At 45.3% G+C, this 27,679-nt stretch overlaps 1 protein-coding gene across 2 annotated transcripts in view; it reads left to right on the forward strand.

Annotated features, from left to right (window-relative positions):
- The first annotated feature begins 6,413 nt into the window (after positions 1 to 6,413).
- LOC147421237 (shaggy-related protein kinase epsilon-like) overlaps positions 6,414 to 27,679 on the forward strand; it is a 68,418-nt gene continuing 47,152 nt past the window's right edge. The window contains exons 1-6 of one of the 2 annotated variants that reach the window (XM_086504750.1): positions 6,414 to 6,882; positions 7,309 to 7,394; positions 7,509 to 7,552; positions 7,623 to 7,641; positions 7,713 to 7,772; positions 8,146 to 8,418. In XM_086504750.1, the coding sequence (XP_086360876.1) occupies positions 7,371 to 7,394; positions 7,509 to 7,552; positions 7,623 to 7,641; positions 7,713 to 7,772; positions 8,146 to 8,418 (420 nt within the window). In that variant the 5' untranslated portion in view covers positions 6,414 to 6,882; positions 7,309 to 7,370. Of the gene's footprint in view, positions 6,883 to 7,308; positions 7,395 to 7,508; positions 7,642 to 7,712; positions 7,773 to 8,145; positions 8,419 to 27,679 lie in introns of both variants that reach the window. The other variant, XM_086504749.1, reaches the window with a different exon arrangement.

A 27,679-nucleotide genomic window follows, 5' to 3' on the forward strand; every position in this document is an offset into this window, starting at 1 on the left:
GATATGCTGCAATGCAAAATCGGACAACGTATGCTCATCGAATCACCAGATGAAGCTCGTAGATGGAGCTCGCAAAACCGGACCGTACGCGCGCAATGTAGGTATTGGTGCATAGCTCTTGTTGAGGACAACACGCTACACTTCTCTGCACTTGATTCCGACCACCGGTGCACCGTAGTGTCAAGATGAAGTTCTCACTCTCTCTCGTACACAGTACGCTCACTCACAGACTTCAAACTTTTTAAAATGACAAAAGGGTTCTTTCATTAAGGTCAAAAAGTGGTATAAATACCTTACAATTCTCAAACCCTAATGTTCCAATTTAACCATCTACTCAATCTAAGTGTCAAAACTGGGATACAATCTGGAAACTTCTGTAAGCCACAATATTTACAAAGGTGAAATGTCGGGTTTTCTCAATAAATGAATAATTACAAAAAATAATAATCCGTCGAGTAGTCATTTTCCGTAGGGTGTGTCCAACTTTTAACACTCCCCCCCTCCTTGCTCATGTTGTCCCCGACATGGCTATTGAGCTGCTTCTTCATCGTAGGCTTTCTCTCATCTTGAGCAGTGACTCATATCTTGCATGTGGAGCTAGTAGCGTCAGGCCGAATATGTCAGTGCTGATTGTGAAGAAGCCGGTGTAGAAGGCTTCTTCAAAGGCCTGGAGGTGATAGGATGGCAAAAACATGATCCTTTGATACAATGCATGTATCACCTCATGGGATGGCTGACCAGACAGATCGTATGCACATCTGTATGTATCTTGAAAGTAGAAGATACTGTCTGTCGCCTGGCCTGGTTTGAACGTCTCGAAAACTGCCAAAAGTGTTTTGCAAATCTTTCTCATCATAATGCAAGATAGGTCAGGCGAGCCAGTGAACAATTTGATGGCACCCATTAGAGTTTTCACCATGTATTGAACACTTATTCTCTCGCTTGCCTTCAAGCCTAGCAGCTTCGGGTAATTTAGCCAAGTAGGTTGGCTTCTTTGCAATAGCTCATGGGCCTTCCATGTCCGCATCCTTGGTAGAGGGCAGAAACTTAGGTTATCTCTGATGACTTTTGGTGCCTCTCCCAGATGGATTAGATACTGTGGATACCTTGTCAGCCATGCCTTTCTCCACCTGGGTTGAGAGTCGACTATCAACTTTACCCCTTCAGGGCTTGGAGATGTCTGCTTTGTACAGTGGCATTGTTGGCTCCTCTCTGATTCTTTTGTTGATTATGGCAGCTTCGTACTTTAGTAGAGGATATGGGAGAGAGGGCTGTAGCCATTCACGCCGAAGGTTGCTAGCGTCTATCTTCTGAATAGTCATTGATTTAAAGACCCTCTGCTCCCATCCCAAGGCTTCTTTGGCCGTGTCTCTAATTTCCGCTTCTATGGCCTTTCGCAGCTTCTCTTCTTCTTCTTGTGTCAAATCTTGTGGCTCTTGAGAGGGTCCTACAAGGATTTCCTCTTGCATGGGTGTGTCCACAGGATCTGCCTCGTTCTCTAAGTCTATTCCTTCCATGGCTGCTGGCCCTGTGCTAAACTGCTCTTCTGTTTGTTGTTGGCCTCTCAGCTCTTCTATTTGCTTCTGAAAGGTCTTCTTTTTTGCTTCCGCTTGTTCTCCCATATTCACAAGTAGGTCGTTTAGATTGGCATTTATTTTTTCCGCCTCTTCGAGCTTTCTCTTGATGGTTTCTAGCTCATTCTGCATTGCTTTGTGCTCTTCTTCCATGCGGGTTTGCATGACCACTGAGCTCTCGGCCATCATCAGCCTCTGCTTTTTCTCTAAGGTTAACTCCTTTTGGAGCTCTTTCATTTGTTCTTCATAAAGCTGACTCTCTGAAGCGGTGTGAGTCGAGCTAGTAGCTCTGACTCTGGCAGGAGATGCCCGTAGCCGTTGGATGGTTTGATCTTTGACTTTAATCTGGTATTTTAGCTCGATTACCTGAGCCTGGCTAGCTTCCTGCTCTATCTCTACCTTCTCTTTGGCATTCCGCATGACTTCCACTTCCTTGGATTCTTCAACAAGTTGTAGGGTTAGGTTGTCCCTTTCCCTCTCTGCATCTGTCAATGATTTGCTAAGTTTTCTGTATTCGTCTTCAGCTCCTTGCAGTCTTTGAGGTGCACCTGATTTTCTCTTTCCATCTCCTGGCATCTTTGCAATGCTGTGGCTAGACTGGCTTGCAGCTCTGCTTCCTTCTCTATATGCCCTTGTCTTTGTTTTTGGAGAGAGTCAACTTCAGATTTGATCATAACTTCATTGGCTTTGAGATTAGCCATCTCACTTTCCGTGGCCATTGATAGTGCCCTGAGCCCGGTTAGCTTGTTCATCACCACGTACCAATCATTGGTGGGTGGCTACAGGTCCACTGTATCAGTGGCCATCTCTTTTAGTTCCACTAACTGTAGGCTCTGCATTTCTTCTTTGGGCCCTGTGCTTGCCAAGTCAAATGCTACTATCGCTGCCTCTTCTCTTGAATATCCCGCAGCTAGTAGATCACGAAATGTGCTAAACCTTCTTTCCTTTGGATCTATCTTTTCCTCTTTCTGTTCATCTTCTTCTTGCTGCTCTTGCTCTTGGCTCTTTTCTTGCTGAAAATCTTCTTGTTCCTCCTCCTTTTGTTGGGTTTGTGGAGGGCTACGAGGAGGTGGTGATGGCGGTGGGCTAGACTCCGGGCTTGACGGTGGAGTTGGTGGCTTCTTCTTGAAGTCCCGGTCCGCCTTGGTCTTCCGCTCTCTTTCCTGGCCTTCCTGCTCTTCTAGCAGTTGCCGTCTTACTTCATCCACTTCTTCTTCTGTAAATGGGATGTTAGGGATGTTTTCTGCGGTAGCATCCAGGATCTCAAAATTTTTGATGTAATCTTCAAACCTATCTCTATGCACCCTTCAGGATGATCCCGACATGGCCTCTAGTGATGGCTTCCATAGCTCGCTCAAATCTCCCTTGAGGGCTCTTTCGGCTCTGAAGCTTTCCATTAGCTGCTCTAGCCGTGCCGCTTTCTGTGATATTCTCTCTTTGATCGGCACTTGTACACTCTCTTTCTTTCCTTTCTTCAACTCTGGCTGCTCCTCTTGCACGGTCTCTAACCGGCGCTTCAACCTTGTGGCAACTCTGGGTGCTTTGGGTTGTTCATCCTCTTTATCTTCTTTGAGCCTTAGCCAGTCATTCTGTGATTTAGGGTCATGCCATCTTCCTTTGGCATGCAATGCCCCATAAACCACTTTCGTTATCAGCTCACCCGGCACACGTTCTTGTTGCCCATCTTCACCAGATTATCATGGATATAGGCAGCATAGTTGATCACCTTCGGCTTGCTCTTCTGCATTGCCCATATGAAGGTTGTGGCAATTGCTCCAGGCGGCATTCTGTACTTCTGTGGCCGCTTTGTACACATGTGGAAATACTGGTTGTAAAGCTGGCCCATGATTGCCACTTTAGGGTTTGCAATGTCTTCAAAGGTGTAGTTGCTCTTCTTTTCTGTGTACACCTTGACTTCATCTCGGCGCTTTGTCACACTATCCCCTTTGTTGGAGAGGTCTAGTGCGGCTGCCACCACTCTCTATGATTACAATCACAGTGTGTAGCTTGCCCTGCAGATCCGTAACTCTGGCCACTCCATCTTCTTTGATTGTAGTCACAAACTCCCATACTCTTTTTATGTCAATTCCAGCTGGCACAGCTTCAAAATAGTTATGGAGATCTATTTTCTCCTGGTACTCTGCCATTTTGCTTCTGACAAACTCATTGAGCTCCCAAGGTAGCATGGGTAGCTTTATTAAACATTTCCTTCGGTATCTTTGAACACACCTTGGTAGATTTTCAGATCATTAGACTCTAGCAAGTCCTCTTGAATCCACATGCTGGTTGGCTTTAGAGTTCCTTCTGGGATGACAAACGGCTCCACTTCTTCTAAATAGTCTTTTATGGTCATCCTCTTCTTCTTTGCCGGTGATTTTGTGACTGCCATAGATCCTGTTGCACTCAGTAGTCCGAAGTTAGCGTTTTTTCCATATCAGCTGAGAAAATGAGTTTTAACTATCCAAATGACTTGAAAATTGAAAATAAAACTTTAAACATTCATGTTAAAATTAGCACAACCTCTTCAGCACTTCATTTTTTATGACTTAAGCATGGTGCAATAGCCAAGGAAATGGTGAAGCCAGATGGCTCTCTTGGTTATGCTTTTGCAAACAAATCTAGGTTGTCAAAGGTTGTCAATAATATCAAGAGCACTTCAACTTCTAAAAAACTTCTTTATCAATCTCTCTACAGGTTAGTAACCTTCGACATATACAAGCACTTGCAGCATTGCCTACTTTTACTTCTCTATGGGTTAGTAACCTCCACATATACAAACACTTGGCGCAGTGCTTGAAAAAAAAAATAATCCAAAAACGTGGGAAACCACATATGAGAAATATTAAAGATAGATTGACTATATTTGAGCGTTTATACAATAAAATCTCAAGATGATAGGTGGGATTACACTAAAGCTAGGTTTCTTTCAATGTCTCGCTTGTAATTTGAAGATAGATTTGACAACCACTAATCGACCCTTTTGTTGCCCTTGTTCATTACTCAAACAAACTTTGTTTATTGCTTTATTCAAATAACAAGAGGCAAAAAGGCAAGAAAGAGATTAGCATGAATATGCATCATGGTTGAGTACAGATACTCAAGGCAAATGATTACACACTTGAATTTCGATTCTTCTTTGATGTAGGTGTCAGACAGTCCTAAATAAAAAAGAAAAGGGCTCAATGAAACAATACAATCAATATTTCATAACTAAGAGTGGAGCAAATAGCTTGCAAAACTTGATAGAAATGTAGAGAGAGAGAGAGAGAGAGAGAGAGAGAGAGAGAGAGAGAGAGAGAGAGAGAGAGAGAGAGAGAAGAGAGATCTTCTTGTAGACGCCCCAATCGATTCTCGAGTTCAGTCAAAGGTAAAAAGCCCCATGTTGTCAATTTCTAGCTTTGCTATGAGAACTCCTCGATGCACACCCACTTGCCTTAGCCTCAGAACAACATCGTAGGTACCGGTATCCACCAATGTCACAAATCGTCATGCCTGTTCCAACATTGCCCGATCTACCCTCTTCTCATGTGTTTTGCTACCACCAATTGCCTCCTTAATTCTGCCGCCTTCAAATCCATCTCCTCAAATCAGTTTCATAGCTCCACAAGCGCACATTGCCACCGCCCCATCTAGTCAACTACCCAACAGTTTGCAACTCTTGATGAATGCATAGCCAATTGAGCTATGACATCCCACTGCAAAACAACACCACTATTTACTTGTTACTCTTCGTGGTGGGAGCTAGAAGTGGACAGGGTTGGAGGACGATGGAAGGAGTATAGACGGTGTGAGAAGTCTTCAAGGTGCTCGATAAGGAAGAGGTGTTATTGCGGTGGTGAAGATGCTAGCCGTGCAGCCAATTGAGCTACGCCATCTTAGTGACCTAATTGCACAACTATACACCTGAATAACGAATGATGCCCAGTTGAGATGTAAGAGGTAGGGATGAGTGATGATGGTGCAAGAAAGAGGAGAGGACTGCCAATAGCATCAAAGCACAATAATGACATTGAGCGACGCTCATGAATTAAAGTGCCAAAATTGTCCGCCATCATCACGTTGACCCCTTGAGAGCTCGATCTTATCTTCAAATTTTTGAGGTGGTACACAGAGCGAGAAGATGGTGAGATTGAGGCAGTGGTATGCAAAGCACAAGGGCTGCGAGATAGAGAGGCCATGGTTGCAGAGATAGAGATATTTACACATAAAGTGTTGTAATTCATATTTGATGATGGTTGGAATGGTAAATGCTCCTAAATAGCAGTAGGACAAAGGAATAAGCATTAAGCGATATCGGCTATGAGCACCCCCTAGCGATGGCATTTTCAAGATTTGTCCTTATTGTCCCTCGAAACTCTCCCTTACCCTGCTTGTGGGTACTTTGACATTGAGGTGCCCCTCCTTCAACAGTTAAGCCTTCATTTTCGGTGTCCACATCTGAAAACCACAATAAAAGAACTCTCTCTCTCTCTCTCTCTCTCTCTCTATCGTAGTGTGACAAACCGGTCAGTGGCTGATTTGGACTAACAGTTTAGAATAGGAGGCAAAGTGAGGAGACCTATGTGCATCCCTGGGAAATTCGGAGTGGGCTAAAATATTCATAATCAAGATGGTAGTAGCATCCCACCTCTATTTCTTGCACTCATATATGCTCTCTTTTCTCAATTAACATGTTTTATGATGCAAACAAAAATGGTACCTAGGAACAAGTTCATATATGGTGTCTCTTTTCTAAATTAACATGTTTTATGATGCAAACAAAAACGGGACCAGGGAACAAGTTCTAACTCAACCAACGTTCGGTGGGCAGTCCAAAGTCCAAGTCAAGGACCCACTGGAGTGAGAGAAGACGCAGAAGCCGCAGGTTCGTCCTTTTGCAGCGCAGGTTCAACAGCTCTCTCTCAGCCTCTCTCTCTTTCTGGTTGCGATCATCGATGGCAGTAGCCACGACGCCATCAGTCCACCTTGCGTAGGCCTTGGGGTTGTCAGAGCTCTTCAGCTTCTTTCGATTCATTCAGTCCGCCCAAGACCCCAGGCCCCCAACTTCCAAGTCCCCGAAGGCCCCAAATTCTCTCTCTCTCTCTCTCTTCTGTCTTCCCGGCCTTCTCTCTCTACCCTTTCTGTCCACACCCCAAGTGAGGAAGGAAGGGACGGGTGAGTCCTTACATTGTCAGGACGCGCAGGTCGCGGAGCTGTGGGTTCGCCATAGCCCCTCTAATGGAACAAGGGAACAGAACGAGCCCTTTCGAGCGAGCAGAAACAAGAAGACGACGACCATTCGGGACCTAGCGCAGGAGAGGATAAGAGGGTACGTTTTCCGAAAAGAGCGAACTAGCTGCATTGTACTCCCTTCGCCGCCAGTATTTCAGAAATTTAGAGAGAGAGAGAGAGTCGCCTAAAGAGAGAGAGAGAGAGAGAGAGAGGGGGGGGAAGGGGGGGGGTGGGGGTGTGTGGAAGAGACACGGAGTACAGACAGCAGCCCTCTGCATCTCTCTTGTTCTTCTCTCCCAATAGTTCGCTTCGGATCTTCCAGTTAACCTCTCTTCTAATTGCTCCCATCTAATTGTTGCAGATGGCCGTTCTTCAGCTCAATTGTGCTTTACTCGCTATTGTTTGGATTCTTACGAGAGAGAGAGAGAGAGAGAGAGAGAGAGAGAGAGAGAGAGAGAGATCTCAGTTTCTTTTCTGTATCCTCTTATGTGTGCTGATCTGCTGCTCTGCTGCTCTGCTGCAGGTTGTAGAGGGCTCCCTTCCTCCCAGGAGTTAACTCGTCATGCTCCCTGCATTCTGCTGGAAATGAACAGTCTTGCAGCAAGCGTGGTTAGTGGCCCAGCTTTTAATGCCAGTGAATGTGGATCGCAGGCAGTTGCTCCTGTCACAAAGTAGTTTTCACTCAATTTTGCATCTCACATCTGTGACCTGCTTCATGCACAGGGACTTAATGTGATATTAATCATAAATGGAGCAGACTCGAGCACGTAATTCTGCAATGGTTGATAACAACAGCCCGGAAACAGGACACATCATCACTACGACCATTGGTGGAAGGAATAACCAACCAAAGCAGGTGATTTTGTGAACTTAACCTTGTGCAGTTACCTGCTCTGCATGATGGCTTATGCTCTTTGCTTCATGCAGACCATCAGCTATGCCCCAGAGAGAATAGTTGGTACTGGCTCATTCGGTGTTGTGTTCCAGGTGCTTTCTTTTATACTTTTTATGTCCTAAATGCTCACACGAGCCTGATGATTCTATATTTTATGTATGCAACATTTTGCCTGTATGGATTTTTTTGGTAACATGTGTTTAAGTAATGTGCATGCGTGTGCTTGCATGTATGATGTATGCTTGTGTTCATGCACACTGAAACGATCATGGACAACCTTGTCGTTTCAGACTCATACATGCATCTCTAACATACTTACGACCCAAAATTAAGATGTATGTTTTACAAATACACACAATTAGACGGTGGTCGTTTATGTGTGTTTTTGCTCTTCCAGCTGTTCAGCTCAACCTTTGCTTAGCATTAGAATATGTTGCTAACATCATGCAACACACGCGTTGGCAGGCCAAATGCATAGAAACTGGAGAAACTGTTGCTATCAAGAAGGTCTTACAAGACAAAAGATACAAGAATCGGGAAATGCAAATTATGCTTCATCTTGATCACCCAAATATTGTCGCGTTAAAGCATTGCTTCTACTCCACAAAAGGCAAGGATGAGGTGTACCTCAACTTAGTGCTGGAATATGTGCCAGAGACGGTCTATCGTATCGGAAAGCATTACAGCGATGTGTCACAAAAGATGCCCCTTCTTTTGGTGAAGCTTTATATTTACCAGGTTTGCTGAATTCTTGGGATGCTTCTCTGTTTTCTATGACTATTTATGTTTCCATTAAGATGAATTTGACCTAATGTAGTTTATCATGTGTGTGGGTTTCTAATTCTGGCTTTAGTGTGACCTGAAGATGCGATCACCTTGTACACTCAATCATCAACTTGCAGCTGTCCTTAAGAAGTCCATCTCTTCTGGAGTGTGCACTCAGTTATTTTATGTAGTCTTTAGGTGGTTGGATGCATTGGTAGAAGTTTACGCAGTATAGTTTAGGGTGTGCAGGTTTTTAAGGATGTGGCGTGTCACGTGACACATTCCAACCCTGTGTCCGTGGACAAGCTACACCACAGCAGGGTTCAGTCAGTCCATCAGTCTAGATTTAGCAGTGATCTGGCACTTTTGTGAGTCTATTCGTAGACCGTGCATGCCCAGTCACTTAGCATAGATGCATATCCTCCGGTTGTACATAGCATGATCATCGGAATTCCCATCAGAATCCATTAGCATCAGTTAGGGGAATTTTCCAGTGCATTTAGCCTATTTTCCTATTTATTTGTATTTTCACTTATTATTTTTAAGTGACTTTCCAACAAAAGTAGGTAGGGCAATTTTGCTAAGTTAATATATAAGCAAACCCAAGTTAGCACTCTCTGGTAGAAGAGGCAGCAAGAGCTTCCCGCTCAACAGGCAACTTCTCAGCAGTACCCCCCCAAGCACCTTGGCGTTTTTGGAGATCCCATCCTCGCTGACCCGCAAGATCTGGCGTTTTCAGCCTAGCCTGGATCGCCGACACCCCAAGTACCCTAGCGCTAGCAGATAACTGCCATCGCCAACAGAATCCACCAGCATTGCTAGCATTTTCCCCAAGCAGCCAAATCAGCGTTTTTGCTTTGCAGATCCAGATCAGCAGTAGCGATTTTGACAAGGACCATTAGCGTTTTTTCTTTGCAGATCAGGCACTTCAGCGTTTTGCTTTGCAACTTCAAATCAGCCTAGCGTTTTTGGACAGCAGCAAGTAACCTCTGTTTTTGATTCTCAGCCATACCGCAGCAGAAGCACACAGTTTTCAGCCTCATACACTGTAGCAGATTTCCCCCCAAGTTGGTAGCAGGTGTTCCCCCATTTTCAGCCATAAAAACGCAGCCAAAACAGTCATTTTCAGCCACCGAACAGTCCCGAAATTCAGCAGTTAGAAGATCTCAGATTTCAGCCATCAAGTCGTCGTCGTCATCACCGTCGTTGTCATCGGCATAGTACCATTGCATCAGTCCATTGCATACGCATTGTACACCTTTGTGCAATCAAAGTAGACCACTCTCGCCGACGAGAGTGGGGCCGTCGGAGGAGGGTTTTACAACTCTCGGGTGTCATATCTCCTCTCTCCTTCTCTCAGTCTCATTCACAAACCAATCAACCTTGGCAATGAATAACTGAATGCGTATACAAGGGGTTGCTTATATAGCAACCTCAATAAATTGCCCTACCAAGACTTTGACAAATAAGTAAAATAAATACCTAAAAGCCAAAATAAATAATGGGACCATATTGGGTAGTTCACTTGAGATGCGAAAACACTAACGCCCTCTTTGTAGCTCACAGTGGACATCAATAGTGAGACCAAGTCGATGAAGAAGCTACCATGGACACCCCAGTAGAAGGCCTAGAGAGCGAGTCTCCTGAACCAATCAACCTTGGCAATGAATAACAGAATGTGTTTATAACGGAGGCAAGGGGTTGCTTATATAGTAACCTCTGTAAATTGCCCTACCCAGACTTTGACAAATAAGTAAAATAAATACTTAAAAGCCAAAATAAATAATGGGACCACATTGGGTAGTTCACTTTAGATGCCAAAACTCTTAACACCCGCTTTGTAGCTCATAGTGGACATCAATAGTGAGACCAAGTTGATGAAGAAGCTACCATGGACACCCCAATAGAAGGCCTTGGACTACTGGATACACCTCGATTTTGCTACCCTCAACTTTGTACCTGAGAAGAATGCCATTTTGAGCATCGGTTGCCTTTTTAGAAAATTTGAATTGTAGACCACACTACGTCCAAGAATCCCCATTCATGAACTGTGAACACATCACGTTCAAAATATAATACTCCAAGATAATGAACTGTGTGAGAGTAGGCATGTGCGGAAGAGAGAGAGAGAGAGAGAGAGAGAGAGAGAGAGAGAGAGAGAGAGAGAGAGGAACACAAACGCAAGGTATGGTAGAAGAGGGGGCGATCAGTCCCCCATGACTACCATGAGCAAAAGATCCAATACAACAACCAGATGTGTGAGTCCATGACTGAGAAGTGAGTACCCCCTTGACCCCATATATAGGTGCCCAAGGTGGGCGTCCAACTCAAGTGGGCGGCCGACCCCAAACTCGAGCGATCGGACAAGGTACAACCTATGCTATGGGTGGCCAGCCTGGAGACACTAGCCGTACAAGGAAATGCCCTAGATCTGTGTGAAGCAACAGAGTGGTGGAAATCTAACACCCCCTCTCAGCACCTGATGTTGAACAAACCGCATGAAGACGCAGATGTGAGGCAAATAATGAAGATGTCTGCTGCGATGTCCACCGAAGGAGACTCCATGAGTGTAGCAACAGTGTGGGGTTTCCCAACCTCCGAGAGATTTCCATGGTAAATTGCCGTCGTGAGCAGTGTAGCAAACTGCTGTACTTCGTCGATACAGGGTGAAGATACTGCGTGAAGGTCCCAAACTGAGTGTGAAAACAACTCCTTGTCAATAGACCTGCACGTGTCCTGCCCAATAGGATATGTGGTGTTTGTAGTCAAACTGTCTGGAGAAGTAGGAAAGCCCAGGAACTGTCATGAGAATGACCAAAAGCCTGTCGACGCATGCTGTAACCCAGGGTGGCCAGGTGGCTAAGCTGTGAACAACGCCAGGAAGGCCAGATGTAGCAATCTCCGTCGTAAACTCCCTCCGAAACAAGGAAAGCCAAACTAAACAATCTACAGTGTAGAAGCTACCGGAAGCTATAGCAATCATCGATAGACCACACGGACCACCACCGGATGGTGTCTTGTCAGTAGGTAGGGTAATCCAAGACAAGGGGAAAGCCAAATTGAATAGTCTGCGTTGTGAAGGGCCTCTGAGAAGAGGTCTGGTCAGACCAAGCTGTCTGCACCGTGATCAACTTGTATGAAGAAGGGAAGCCAGACTGAGTAGTCTACGCTGTGAAGGAGGAAAGGCCAAACCAATCTGTCTGCGCAGTCTTGCTTGTATCTCCTGCCTCCAATCCTCCGATGTCAACCAAAACAAAATCCGCATCACCAACGCCACCAAACTGCGACTTGGTGTGGCTCTCAATGTGAATGAGTTGGGAGTGGCCTATTGTCCAGGTCGGGGGATAAGTCTGTTGGAAGGTTACTGAGGGTGAGTGTAAGCAACTTTGAATGTAGCAATCCAAATGATTAGGAGTGTAGAAGAGCAACTACACTACCATCCAAGCCAGTCTCCGGGTGACTCCGGATGTAGTCGCAGAATGATGCCTGATCTTCGGCATCTCGCGGGTAAACTCTCCAAGAGAGTCCAAAGCATTGAAGTCCCACTCCAGTCTGTAGATCCAAGCAATGAACCTGTCCAAGAAGAGATCCAAGATCCTCTCCCTAAGGCCATGTAGATGCTCCTGTGTAAGCAAGTGATCTGACGTGTCGACGTTAAGTGGTAAGCTTGTGTCCAGCCAAGATGGTGGTGTCCTCTCTGGGAATGTCGTGATCCCATATGCCATGAGCATGGCCATATCTCATGTGAACTCCTCTGATGAGTGCATAGGTGTGTCCATAGCAAACCACAAGTCACCACCCCCTTTGGAGTGCGCAAACGCCGAATGATGGTTGGAATGAATGGATCTCCCAAGGATCGTACGTCCGTTGATGATCAAGCGGATGTCGAAACTACCGTGTACTGCAACAGTTAGTGAGAGACCGCATGGACCACCACCGGATGGTGTCTTGGCAGGAGGTAACTTCATCCTCTGTGAAAAACACAAGCCAAGTGGCTACTGTCCACCCAAAAACGCAACTGCGAGGTGATGAAAATGCTGCTGTCCAGCCATTTTCAGCGTGCTTATACACGCCCTGCAGGGTCCGGAGCAGTGGAGAGGGTGTAGGGAGGGTGGGGAATCAATGTAGCAATCCAAAGTGGGCTGAAAACACAGTAGGTGTTTATGGTGAAAATTGTAGTAGAATCAGAGGAATCTCGCCGGCAAGGCACCGGATGCCGAGCTGTGTAGGAGGCAAGATCAAGTGGACCAAGGTTGACGTTGCCCCCCTCTGCTGAAAACATTGCCATGCTGTCCAAAAACGCAGATTTGGCTGAAAACGCAGGTTGTAGGGAGGGGTTTTCCGGCGACGAAAATGCCCAAAAAAGCCAGCGCTGGTTGCTAGAAGGTGATCGCCAGGTGTGGGAGCCAAAAAGGCAGGTGGAGGTAGGGTCCTCCGCGACAAAAAAAACGCCACGGCTTCATCAATATTTTGGTGGACAGTGGATGCTCAGTTGGCCAGCACTCAGATAGTTCGACATGTTGTGTGGGCGTGAGAAGAAACCTCCAATAATCGCAGTACTGAGAACCAACTGCCTGATGGCTGAAAACTTTGGTTGTGCCTTATTTGTTTTAATGTAAGCCTCTTTTAATGCCTTTTTACTTGTTACTTGAAAATGTGGTTTCACATGGGGGTTTAACTCTTTTGGGTTTTTTTTTTTTTTTTTGGGGGGGGGGGGGGGAGGGAGGGTTGGTAGATTTACATCCCTCGAATGATTGCTTGAAAACTGAGTACAATAGGCTCCTTATATAGGAGACGAAGAGGACACACATGAAAAGACACGTTGTCAGGAGTTTTTTGGAGCAAGGGATTGCGCATATGTACATACACATGCATGGTGCATCGAATAAAGGATTGCCCAATTTCCATAGCCAGGTGGTTACGTGAGGCCCACGTGCGTACAGGTAGGACAGGGTGTACATAGTGCAACGATTTTTACTATTATTAGTACCAGTGTGTTTTTTCTACAATAAGGAGGAGTTGGTAGCGCGTAAAACTTCTCGAGGAAGCTATCCGCAGGCCGATGACATGAGGTAAGCAAGTGCGTCAGATGGCATCGAGTGGCGTCAGGAGGTCGAACGGGTTCAATACTTGCACGCGGAGAAGCACGAACACGACGTGGGTGTTTTCTTGTGATACTTATGCAGAAAGGTCATCATGAGGACCACTTTTTGGGGCCACTTCACGTGGTTGCGGGATGCATTATTGGGAAAAACTGAGTGCTAGGTGTGCGGATGATGCAAAAAGGTGACAACTATGCACTGCGAGGTAAGTTTTTGGCCTGTTCGGGGTCCGTTTGAGGTCATCTAAAAGGCCAAGGGTGCCCAAGTAATAAAGCTAAGTGTGGGAACTGAAAAAACTAAGAGAAGACCAGAAAAAACGTGGAGAAGAGAGGAGGAACAGCCGCAAGTGTTTTTTTGCTGTTTTTGGAGCATTTTTTGGCCCTAAACTGCTCATCCGAGGTCGGATTTGAGCATTGTGACATTGTAGGGTGGGGTTTTTGGGCGTTCCGGACGCAATGACGCTGTCCATTTTGCCAAATTCCTCACAGATTTTCTGCTGTTGTTCTGTGTAATCTTCTCCGGTGAGTAAAGCCTCTGCTTAACTTTGTGGTCGTATCTGGTGTATTTCCTCAATACTGTGTAAACTATTTGCCCCATTGGTGTTGGACTGAGCTTCATTGAGTCTAAACAACAGCAATTTGCCTCCTTTGAGCTGAATTGAGAGTGTGTGTGTGAGTGTGTATGTGTGAGTGTTGAGTGGGCAAGTGGGAAATCTCTCTCTTCTCACTCCGTTTGTGTGTTTCCTGTCTCGGCCAGGCTGGTTGTGTAAGCCGAGTGGTGCCCCATAATGTGTGTGTGTATATCATCCCAAGAGTGTGTGTCGGGTCATTATAGAGGCGTTGTGTGTGTTTCCATCCCGCTCACATTCTTTTGGCGCCCCCACGGAGAATCTTCTTCGAGTACCTTCTGCGTCGAGCTTCAAGCTTCGAGATTTGGGATTACAGGTTACAAGTTGCAGACTACAGGTTACAGGTACAGGTGATTCACACAGGTACAAGTAGCTGGAGTACAGTGATATACTAGCAGTGGTGTCACTTGCAGTTGTTGTGGGTATGCATCACTTGGCGCCTATTTGAGCGCATTGTTTGCTGGATTGTACGTTACTTGTGGAAACTGCTATTGTACGCATTTGTGGAGCCATACTTGGTTGTATTTGGCAGTCCCAGCCATTTCTGAGGCTTGGTCTGGAAGATAGTCATTTATGAGACTTGACTATACGCGATTTGCATTAGCCTTCGTGTTAGGGTCGATAGCGTGAGGTTTTTATTGAGCTGGGGGATTCTCAAATGTGGAGATCCTTTCGGTGATACAGGTAGCTGGAGCACCCTTTTTGTGACCTCGCCATAGGCTATGTACTAGTGAGTCCTACTTGATGCTCGGGTTTTATTGTTGACAGTTTATGCATACATATACTGTCTATATTTTGGGTTCCTACTGCTCTATTTCTGGGGAAACTCTGCCAAAATTTTTTCAAGTTATGATGGTTGGTTTTTTGGTCTTTTGAGCCATTTATGTTGTTATGCTGTTGAAATATATATATATATATATATATATATGCTGTTGAAATTTTGGCAAAAATCAGAGGTTAAGTCAGGTGTGCCTTCTTGCAAGCTTCATGGTTGGCTTTAATTTTAATGGATGATCAAAATGGCCCTCAATTGACTCCTTTTCATTTAACTCAAAGAATCCAGATAAATGTTCATGTGTCCAGGAAGATCTTTTTCTAGCAGCGCATAGTCTTTATGTTCGGGCCAAGAAGATTGAGAGAGATCTTGGAATGTCCTTTGCTTGTTGTAATTCCAATGATTAACTATGAAAACTCATTTGATGTGCATGTGTTTGTCCTTATCTAAAGTTGAGCTCCATTGAAGTTTCTGGGGATTGGGTAGTGAGAAGTTTTGGGTTCTTGCACGTGTGTTCGAAGGGGTTCTCAAAGCATTATAACTTGGGTAGCCATGGCTTTCTCTTATCCGGAGTTTCATGGAAGAAGTGATGAAGATGTGGAAGAATTTTTGGAAAAGATGGAGGTTGCCTGCATTAGCAACCAGATTCATGACCCTGCGCAGATGTTACGCCTTCTCCAAATTTGTTTGAAGAGTGATGCTCGAGTTTGGTCTAAAGTATTTGAAGAGGAGTTGCGTGTGGCTGATCCACCTGTAAGGTTGAGTTGGGACAATCTACGACATGGGTTGGAAGTGGAGTTTGTGAAGATAGAAGATCCTGACAAAGTGTGGAAAGAAGTACAGGCTTTTGTGCAAAAGGAAGGTGAGCCAGTAGATGCGTACATACGTAAGTTTTCATTGGCATGGGAGCGAATGTGCAAGGCCTTAGCACCACAGGTACCCCCGTCTGACATGATGAAGAAGGACTGGTTCTTGGCTGGTCTTTGGGAGAATATACGTTGGAGAGTGGAGCTAAAGAAGCTTAGGACATATGAAGATGCACTAGAGGTAGCAAGGAACAAAGAGTGGAAGCTGAGGAAAATGAGCCAGTTAGGGGTGAAGTCTTTGTCCATGAGGTCTGAATTTCAGCCTATGGACTCTTTACAAGGTCGCATGCCAGGGGTTCATCACGAACCAGTGGTTCCTGTTACTACTCAGGTTATGCCAGCAGTGGTCACTACAGCAGTGTAAGATGATGGGCTAAGGCAAGACATGAGGCAAATGGTAGATTTAATGAAGAATCTCAGCCTAAACATGCTAGGTCAAGTGGGAAATAATTGAGGTCGAGGGAGGTTTGCAAATCAGCCAGGAGGTGAAGAAAGGCCTAGGAATGGTGTTGGACAAAGCAATGGTAGGTTTTGGAGGCAGACGCCCACATGTTACAATTGTGGAGAGTTGGGTCACATCAGCCCGCAATGTGATAAGCCACCAAGGATGGGGGGAGACATGTATCCATTGCCAAGACAGGTGTTAACTAGGTCAAATGATTATAGCATCGAAATTAAGGGAGATGAAGGAACCAATGGATTAACCCAAGAGGAAAAGGGAAAGACAAAAGTGTTAAGTGTAGTCACCTTGGAGAAGGCATCAAAGCTAGAGGATACATTAGTGATGCCTATTGGGAAGAGGACCACAGAGGAAAAGGAAGGAAGAAGTGTCCCGGGTCCTAGTAAGAAGAAGTGAAAGAGTCATGAAGGTGAAGTTGTCAAGGCCAAGAGAAAAAGGAGGGCTCGTTGAAAGTTTCATGTTTCAGATTTTCCACTAGGGGATGGGCAATTAAGCTATGACTTGAAGGAAGATCTGACGAGCAGGAAGGCAGATGTTACTTTTGGGCAGCTTATAGAGATGGTGCCTAAGCTAAAGCGATAGTGGAAGAGGATGGTTAACCCAATGGATAAAGAGCCAGAGAGAGGTTCAGTAAAGATGTTGGCAATGGATGAGCTACCAGACATTTGTCCAATAGTAGATGTGTGGCATAAAAGGAAAAATTTGGGACAAGGTTATGTGGATGGCGGAGCCCAAATATGCGTCATAACACACTTATGCGTTGAGAAGATGGGTCTCACAGTGGCTGGGGTGTCAGGTTTTCGGATCAGATTGGCAAACCATCAAAAAGTAGAATGCTTGGGTGTTGTAAAGAGCTTAGAAGTGGAGGCATATGATGCAAAGGCAGTGGTTGATTTTCATGTGATGCCAGCAGGGTTGGGAGCATATCCTATTATACTGGGCAGACCATGGTTACGTGCAGTGGGAGCTGTTCAAGATTGGCGACATGGTACGATTAGCCTCTATGGAAAGACAGATACCAAGAATCTTTATAATATGGACACAAGGAAACGATTAGAGGAGCTTTATGAAGATGAGGATGAGTCTAGTGATGAAGACTCTTCCACGGTGACAGATGAGGACAGTGATAGCACTACCAACAGTGATGAGGATGCTGATGTTGCATTTCTTTTGATGGACAAAGAAATCCAGGAGTTTGGTTTAGTTGCATTTGCGAATGAGGTTAAAGATGAAAGTGAAGGGCCTTATGAAGTGATTGAACGGCTGATGCAAACCAAGGTTGAGTTGTCAAAGAAGCAAGAATTGATGACACAAATGATCAGTGGAGACCTCTCAGCTATGGAGAAGGATATATATTTGCACATGCTGGCTAGTTTTCCTGATTTGTTCATTACTTCATATGAAGAGATCAGAGGGTTCAAGGGCGAAGAGATGCATATAGAGCTAAAAGAAGGTGCTAAGCCAGTGCGGCAAAGGCTAAGAAGGATGGGTCAAGAGCAAATGGAAGCCTTGCGAGAAGAGGTGGACAAGTTATTGAAGGCAGGGTTTATAGTCCCTGTGGAGACCACAGAATGGGTGAGTCCAATTGTAGTCAGTCCAAAGAAGGATGGGAAGTGGAGAATTTGTGTAGATTTTAAACCCTTAAACGCAGCCACTAAGAAGAACCCATATCCTCTTCTATTCATCGATCAGATCTTGGATTCAGTGGCAGGATATGAGAGGTACAGTGTGTGTGATGGTTTTTCAGGCTATTTTCAATTGAAGATTGCTCTTAAAGATCTCACAAAGACCACTTTTATTACGCCATGGGGCTGCTATTGCTACACAGTATTGCCATTTGGGTTGTCAAATGGACCTTCCTTCTATCAAGAGAGAGCAAATTGGGTGTTGGAACCATTCATTGGTAGTTGTGTTAAAGCTTTTATGGATGACTTCTGTGTTTATAGCAGTAGGGCTGAACACCATGAGAAGCTGCAGATGGTATTGGCTCGATATGATGAATGTGGAGGACAACTAAATCCAAAGAAATGTCATCTAGCACAGCCAAGGGTGAAGTTATTGGGCCACTGGTGTCAGAAAATGGCATTGAGGCTGATCCAGACAAGGTTAAGTCTATTATTCTTCTTCCATCACCTATGAGTACGAAGCAATTGACAACTTTTATACACAAAGTGAAGTACATGGCAAGGTTTATTCCATTGTCTTCTCAGATTCTTTATCCATTACAACAAGTGGCAAAGCATGATCCATTGCAATGGGATGACAAGTGTGAAGAAGTGTTTCAAGAGGTGAAAGAGGTGTTAGGGGGGTTGTCAGCCATGCAGGCTCCTGATTGGGAGAAAGTTTTTTATGTAAATCCCTCAGTAGGGGATGATTGAGCAAGAACACCTCATTGAAGGAAATGTGCTTCAGAATTAAAGGCCTGTTAAAAAAGTTCGAAGCATGGAGCATCAGACACATTGAACGTGCTCTAAATGGAGAGGCACATGAAGCAGCTCAAGGCATGATTGGGGAGCTATTGAGCTATTTGTGTTGAGGACCACTTTACCTCTTTATCATGGCCGGGAAAGTTTGGCTCAAGAAGAGGAGTTTTTGCTAACAGGAATCATTCCAAAGGAGATTCAGAAGTTTAAGAAGTATGGTTTTGTGTGTAGAGCATACAGGTACAAATTGATTGGTGATGTCTTATACATGAAAGGGGCTGATCTCGTGTTGAGACGTGTACCTTGGCGGGAGGAGCTTTATAGAGTGTTGGAAGAGAATCATGAAGGCGCATGTGGTGGACATTTTGCTCTAAAGATCACCTTGCATAAGATTTTGCAAGAGGGGTATGTATGGCCTAGTTTGCACAAGGATGTTCACCATTGGTGTAGGTCTTGCAATAGGTGTCAAGCATTTGGGAAGAGAGTGTTGAAGCCAGAGCTATGAAAAACCATTATGGCGTTTGATGTGTTTGAAAAGTGGGGGATTGATGCAATAGGCCCGTTACCTATCACAAGCAGGGGCAAAAGCTATATTTTGACTGCAGTGGACTATCTCTCTAGATGGGCAGAGGCTATAGCAGTAAAACAGATCACTGCAAAGGATGTGGCAAAATCTGTGTATGATGAAATATGTTGTAAGTTTGGGGTGCCACTGGAGCTACTTTCAGATAAGGGGCCTGGCTTTAGAGCTAAATTGCTAGATTTTTTATGTGCAAAGATGAAGATTAGGCACCAGCATACCACTCCTTATTACCCACAGTGTAATGGCTTAAATGAAAGATTCAATGGTGAGTTGGTACAGATTCTTTCGAAAGTGACAGAGCACCAAGGAAAGAATTGGGATTTGGAATTGCCTAGTGCATTATGGACTTACCGTACTTCGGTGAAGACAGGTACAGGGTTTACTCCATTTCATTTGGACATAGTGCAGCGATTTTCACTATTATTAGTACCAGTGTGTTTTTTCTACATTAAGGAGGAGTTGGTAGCGCGTAAAACTTCTCGAGGAAGCTATCCGCGGGCAGATGACATGAGGTAAGCAGGTGCGTCAGATGGCATCGAGTGGCGTCAGGAGGTCGAACGGGGTCAATACTTGCACGCGGAGAAGTACGGACACGACGTTGGTGTTTTCTTGTGATACTTATGCAGAAAGGTCATCATGAGGACCACTTTTTGGGGCCACTTCACGTGGTTGCGGGATGCATTATTGGAAAAAACTGAGTGCCAGGTGTGTGGATGATGCAAAAAGGTGACAACTATGCACTGCGAGGTCAGTTTTTGACCTGTTCGGGGTCCGTTTGAGGTCATCTAAAAGGCCAAGGGTGCCCAAGTAATAAAGCTAAGTGTGGGAACTGGAAAAACCGAGAGAAGACCAGAAAAAACGTGGAGAAAAGAAGAGGAACAGCCGCAAGTGTTTTTTTGCTGTTTTTGGAGCATTTTTTGGCCCTAAACTGCTCATCCGAGGTCGGATTTGAGCACTGTGACATTGTAGGGTGGGGTTTTTGGGCGTTCCGGACGCAATGGCGCTGTCCATTTTGCCAAATTCCTCACAGATTTTCTGCTGTTTTTTTGTGTAATCTTCTCCGGTGAGTAAAGCCTCTGCTTAACTTTGTGGTCGTATCTGGTGTATTTCCTCAATACTGTGTAAACTATTTGCCCCATTGGTGTTGGACTGAGCTTCATTGAGTCTAAACAACAGCAATTTGCCTCCTTTGAGCTGAATTGAGAGTGTGTGTGTGAGTGTGTATGTGTGAGTGTTGAGTGGGCAAGTGGGAAATCTCTCTCTTCTCACTCCGTTTGTGTGTTTCCTGTCTCGGCCAGGCTGGTTGTGTAAGCCGAGTGGTGCCCCATAATGTGTGTGTGTATCATCCCAAGAGTGTGTGTCGGGTCATTATAGAGGCGTTGTGTGTGTTTCCATCCCGCTCACAACGTGTGATGGTGAAGAGACATGACTTTAGACATAAAGACACATCCTTTTGGCGAAGAGCTACAACCATTGGACGAAGAGTCGCAACTGTAGAGCGAAGGGGTGTGACCAGTCTTCGAAGGAGTGTGGCTTTTGGCGAAGAGGCATGCCTTTTGAGTGAAGGGTCGTGACCATCCAAGCGTAGGGGTTCTCCTTGGCATGACATTTTGCGTATCTACAACTAGGAGTAGATGTAATATTGTAACATAGTAGTAATTGTGACATTGTAGCAAGCAAAAAATTATGCAAGCAATGCAACGACTCAACGAGTCCCCTGTTAGAGTTTTGGCATCTCAAGTGAATTGCCCAATGTGGTCCCATTATATATTTTGGCTTTTAGGTATTTATTTTACTTTGTCAAAGTCTCGATAGGGCAATTTACTTAGGTGGGTATAATTGGCACCCATTGCCCCCATTGTACAAGTATCAGTTAATGATTACCAAGGTTGGTTGGTTCAGGAGACTCTCTCTCTCTCTCTCTCTCTCTCTCTCTCTCTCTCTCTCTCTCTCTCCTCCCTCCCCCCCCTGGTCTATACGCTTCTGCATGGTCGACCTTGACATGGTATCAGAGCCCTTGGTGGAGGAGCAAGTTGAGAAGAACCCTTGTTGCCAGCGTCCTCTGCAGATAGCGTTTTGGAATACTAAGTATATCCTCTCTCTCGGTGCCGCTTAGCCTCTCCCCTCTGCTCTGCCATTGTCGCAGGTTCTCAAGCAACGAGTTTTAAAATGCTAGTCGGCAAGCCTACACGACCGTGGTCAGCAACACCCGTAGCGTGTATTTCTCGGCTCTGCGTTTTAAACCACTTGTCGTAGTTTCACTGTCGGTGTCGTCCTTTCTTGCCACCTTTTTGGTCGTGCGTCTCAAAACGCCACCTTGTAGTAGAGACTCCCTCTCTGGTACCGAACAATGCCCTCCCTCTTGAGGCCTAGCGTTTTGAAATGCTTGCCATAGAGAATTTAGGAGCAGTTTGGAAGGCTAGTTTTTGGAAGAGGCCCTTAGTGAGCAAAGTGTAGTGGAGATCTTTGGTGAACATTTTGGGAGGTGTGAAAGAGGTTCTCGAAGGCCATCAGACTTTGAAAAGTGGCTTGAGGACAAATTTGGGGAAATACCTGGAAATTTTTCACCTTGGTTCGTGTGGCTTCCCTTGGAGTGGGAGAAGGCTTCCTGTGACTCTGGTTCTCACGGAAAGGCTTATGGGTTACTGTCTACGGCTCGGAGCCCCGTCCCACAAGGGATCCCAACAATAGGTACATGCCTTCAAGATGACGAATATCTCAAATCGTGTCGATTGAGATGCGGCTAATGCGAAGGCTATGTCGGCCATTGCGGAATCTCTTACAAAGGACCTTTCTCTAGCTATTCAGGCTTTGAAGATTGCTAAGGATATGTGGTTCAAGCTCATTGGAATGTTTGATTGGGATTCTAGGATGCGAGCAGTCGCCCTTCTTGGCCAGTTATTTTGCCATCCAGTTTCCATGAGGAAGTTCCATGCAATCATTTCTTATGAAGGATGAAGTTATTCATGATCAACTATTGGCTATGAAAAGTGCACCGACGAGTACTCAGTTAGCTGCTTTGGTTCTCACGAAGTTGCCTAAGGAGTATGAAACGGTGTGTAGGACACTTCGGCTACAAGTCACGAAGAAAAAGCTGGAATTTGAGGATCTTAGCTCTTTTCTCATTGAGAAGGAAGCCGTGTTGATAAGTCAAGGCAAAATTCAGATTTCTGAGATAGGTGGGGAAGCACTTGCTGCTTCGGATTCCAGAAAGAGGACCAAAACCGTTGTTGCAATTGTGGAAAGCGTGGTCATTTAGCAAAGGATCGTAGATCCAAAGGCAAAGATAGAGATTCTACGAAGGACAAAGGTAAAAGCAAGCATCACGAGGAAAGCAGTGATAGTGACTCAGGGAAGGACAACAGAGAGGTTGTTGGTGTGGTGGTGACTACACTCGCACGGACTCCCACCTTCTAGTCACATAGAGATTGGTGCCGCCACTAGCTTCAGCAAGAGAGAGGCTTGTGAGTGGTAGTTTTGGACAAATAGTGTTCCGTATAATTAATTTGGACCCTTGTGTTGGAGTTCAAGTTATCGGTGTTTGAACTCGTAGGGCGGAGTTCAAGGCACATGCATGATGCATCTGGTAAGGAACCAATCAGACGTATCGAAAACACTATGGATGAGTGCACTAATTCATTGTTGTTAATCGGGTCATGGACAGGATGTGTTCCATAGTGTTAAATTTACACCACTCTGCTGCTTCACACAGGTCTAGGGCACTTCCTTGTACGGTCAGTGTCTCGGAGCTGGCCACCCATAGCATAGGTTGTACATTGTGCGACCACCCGAGTTTGGGGCCGGCCGTCCACTTGAGTTGGGCGTCCACCTTGGACACCTATATATGGGGGCAAGGGGGTACTCACTTCTCAGTCATAGACTCACTTTTGGTTGTTATATTGGGTCTTCTACTCATGGTAGTCATGGGGGGCTGATCGTTCCCTCTTCCACCATACCTTGCGTTTGTGTTCTCGACTCTCTCTCTCTCTCTCTCTCTCTCTCTCTCTCTCTTCCGCACACACGCACTCTCACATGATATCAGAGCTCAGACATCACATGGTATGGGCAGCTTTAGGCTCTCCATGATCTGGGTGCTTCCGCATCAGGTTCTCCTTCCAAGGGATCAAATCAGCCAGCGTTATCTGCAGATCTGTCAGTGTTTTGCAAAAGCCAGACACGCGATGGAACAGTGGAGAAGGCTCAAAACTTGCTTTGAGAGAGGCTCCAAAAGTGAAGAACCACATTGAGCATGCTTCATAAGAATAGTCGTATCCGTCAAGACATGAATTGTATTGACCACATGTTTTCCTTTATCTTGAGCAGAAGCTGTGTAAGGTGTAGCGGAAGTGAATGTTGAACTTTGCTCAAGACGAGTGCTCCGAACTGTGCTCAAGGGTTCCTTTTACTTACTGAAGGGAGAGCCTTCCGTTCCTTCAGTGAGAGAGTGCAAATGATCACAAACAAAGTGGTAAACACTGTGAATAAAGGTGCTGAGACTGAGAGATACAGAGAGAAGAGAATATGACACCAGAATGTTGTCAAACCCTCCTCCGAAGGCCCCACTCTCTATGGCGAGAGCGGTCTACTATTGATTGAACAAATCTCTACAATGCAATGGACTTGTCGACGAGGTCGACGACAATGAGGATGACGACGAGATGGGCTGAAATCTGAAAACATCAAGGAGCTGAAATCTGCAAATCTTGTATCTGCTGAATTTTGACTCTATGTCGGTGACGACGGCGATGACGACGACGCGACGACGATGCGCTGAAAACGCAGATGCTGAAATCTGCGAATAGCGGGCTGAATCTGCAAATGCTGGCGGATCTAACCGTGCGGCGAGGATTTGCTGCGGGAAGGTGAGATCTGCGAGGTTTGGGGGTTGCAGTACGGAGTCTATCTGTCAAAACGCTGATGCAGTTATGGTACTTGTTGCTGAGGAACTGCAAAACGCTAGATGATCTGCAACTCCCAAAACGCTAGGGCTGATCTGTTGTCCTGTTGCAAAAACACTAGGGAATCTGCAATGTTTTGCTGTCGTCAGGCTGATCTGCAAAAGCAAACGTTGGGGCTGATCTGCAATGCTGAAAAACGCTGGTCCTTGTTGGCTGAAAACGCTAGGTTACTTGTCGGGGGGAGTCTTGCTGAGAAGGTGCACTGTCAGACGCCTGGTCCCTGCTGCCTCTTCTGCCAGAAAGTGCTAGCGCTAGGTTTTCTTATATACTTGCTTGGTCAAATTGCCCTACCGAGTTTTCCAACAAAGTTACTTATTAATAACAAGTGAAAAATGGTCAAAATAGGGAAAATAGGTCTGTGCACTGTAAAAATGCTCCTGATGGGTTCTGATGGTAATCTGATGATCATGCTGTGCACAACCAGAGGATATGCATCTACTCTAAGTGCCTGGACATCATGCACGGTCTGCGAACAGACTCACAAAAGTGCTAGAACACTTCTTAAGCTAACTGAACTGAATTGAACCCTAGTCATGCAGTAGCTTGTTCACGTACACATAGGGTTAGATGTGCACGACATCTGGAAAAATTCTAGTCTTCTTTGAAGACTGTGCAATGTGCTGCAATGTAGATGAACATAGAGACGGAGTGCCAAACCGTTCATCAAAAACACGCAAACAATGGATTCTAAACTTGTCTTTCTGATCTAAATCTATCAACTATGGCAATTCACAATGGAAATGCCGATGCTTGATGCTCAATCCCTCTTGTGCTCTTTCCGATACTGTGTCATGCCAAGGAAGAGACAATGGAATGTGAATTCCTTGGATGTAAACATTTCATCTTTTCATGAGTAATCTGCATACATCCATGCTCATTCATGAGTGAATAGTGTTCAACGTACAATATGACATGCCTATGAAAAGGGATCACATAAAGACGGTGACTAAAATACAGGAAACCATCACGAATGAAACACTCCAACAATCCGTACTGACTGAGCATGCGCATACACAATACTTCTTGTGGGGGTTCTTGGAATTGACTCGAGAGCCAAGATCGGTTCTTCGTGATTGATCGAATCTACAATGAGGTTAGCTTCACTAGACAAAGTATCAACTAAACCATCATCCTTGTGAACAATGACGTCTTTATCCAGCAAATCATCATGCTCGTGAATAATCACATCTTGATAATGCAAATCATCATGCTCGTAAATAATCACATCTTGATCATGCAAATCATGTGTGTCGTGCTTTGGAGAAGACAAGACTGAGAATCTCTTTCTCCTGATTCTTTTCAATGTGTGCTGCACATTAGAAAATAGTAGAACCAACTGTTGCATGCGGTTGTCTCTCTGCGCTTCACGCTCTTCGCGCTCGCGATCCAATTCGGCTTTTCTTTCTTTGTGCTCGCAATCCAATTCTGCTTTCCTTTCTTTGTGCTCACGATCCAATTCTGCTTTTCTTTCTTCGGCCGCCAAGCGTGCTTGCTCGCGCTCACGCTTTATGGCTGCCATTCTTTCTTTGTGTTCACCATCAAATTCTGCTTTTCTTTCTTCGTGTTCACGATCAAATTCTGCCTTTCTTTCTTCGCGCTCGCGCTCCAAGGCAACGTGTTGCGCTTCTTGTCGTAACTTCATATCCATCATCGTCTTGACCGAAGCCTCCGTAGGATTTGGTGCAATCCTTGGCATAGTTGGGGAAGGAGGAGGGTCAGAAAAACCTCCTGGTGGGGAAAATTCTTCTTCGCCACTTCCATGCTCACCACCTCTATGCGAAGTATCCATTCCGCTTCGGGTGATGACCATACACTGAAGTCTTGGGTTCTTAAGTTCACGAGGAACTTGGGTTCTTGTGAGTCTTCGGTTCTTGGGTTCTTGAGGGTCTTGCGTCTTGAGGTTCTTCTTTCTGTCACGTGACACATCCAACCCTATGTGTCCGTAGACAAGCTACAGCATGACCAGGGTTTAGTTCCGTCAAGTCACTCTAGAATAGGAAGCGATCTGGCACTTTTGTGAGTGTTTGCAGACCGTGCATGTCCAGACACTTAGAATAGATGCATATCCTCTAGTTGCACATAACATGATCATCAGATTTCCATCAGATCCCATCAGGAGCATTTTTATAGTGCATAGACCTATTTTCCCTATTTTTGACATTTTTCACTTATTATTTTTAAGTGACTTTTTTTGGAAACTAGGTAGGGCAATTTTGCTAAGATAATATATAAGCAAACCAGAGCTAGCACTTTTTGGCAGAAGAGGCAGCAGGAGCACCTTGCTCAACAGTCAACTTCTTAGCCGAGCACCTTGCTCAACAGTCAACTTCTTAGCCGAACTCCACAGAGGCCTAGCGTTTTGCAAGAGACTGCAACACCTAGCGTTTTTGGACTAGATCAGCAAGTGTTTTTGATCTTGCATATTCCTGGCGATAGCAAGAAGCAGAAGCCCTAGCGTTAGCAGATTCACCGCAACAGGACCATTTTCAGCCTAGTGTTTTTGCCTCAACCTGAAGCCATCAGTGTTTTTGCAAACCTTCGCGACAGAACCTCCATTAGACTCAGCGTTTTCAGTTTTCAGCAGTCAGACTACACAATAGAAACCCCGAACCTCGCAAATCTCACCTTCTTGCACGGTCAGATTCCTCAAGGTTTACAGATTCAGCCCGGAAAACGCAGATTTCAGCATCTGCGTTTTTAGTGCGTCGTCGTTGCATCGTCGTCATCGACATTGTCACCGACACAGAGTCAAAATTCAACAGATAAAGATTTGCAGATTTCAGCCCTTAGCATTTTCAGGTTTCGGCCTGTCTCGTCGTCGTCCGCATCGTCGTCGATATCGTCGGCAAGTCCAAGCATTGTAGAGATTTGTGAAATCAATAGTAGACCACTCTCGCCATTGAGAGTGGAGCCCTTGGAGGAGGGTTTTACAACATCCTTGGTGTCGTATTCTTCTCTCTCTATCTCTCAGTCTCATGTACCTTCATTCACAGTGTTCACCACTTTGTTTGTGTCCATTGCACTCTCTCACTAAAGGAACGGAAGGCTCTCCCTTTCGTAAGTAAAAGGAACCCTTGAGCACAGTTCGGAGCACTCATCTTGAGCAAAGTTCAACATTCACTTCCGCTCCACCTTACATTGGTATCAGAGCTTTGGCAGTGTTCTGTATCACTCAAGGAAACAACCACAAGAACCACATAATTTCTTTTGCTTGTTGCGGTCGCACATAACCCAAGTCCTCTTGGGCGTGTCGATTCCTAATCGTGTTTTTGAAGAGTGACAGGAAACGCAAGAAAAGAAGGGCTTGTCCAGCCTCCCCTTGTGCCTCTTTTCACTCATTGAGAGCGGACCGTGCACTTAGCGGCCGGCCAATCGACGTGAGATGGGAAAAAGAAACCTTGGTGTGAGCGCAAGGCCGCCAAGAGAACTCGGGTGAAGA

The sequence above is a fragment of the Adiantum capillus-veneris genome, chromosome 28 (assembly GCF_014529385.1).
Source record: "Adiantum capillus-veneris isolate H3 chromosome 28, ASM1452938v2, whole genome shotgun sequence".
In the NCBI taxonomy this organism is placed as follows: Eukaryota; Viridiplantae; Streptophyta; class Polypodiopsida; order Polypodiales; family Pteridaceae; genus Adiantum; species Adiantum capillus-veneris.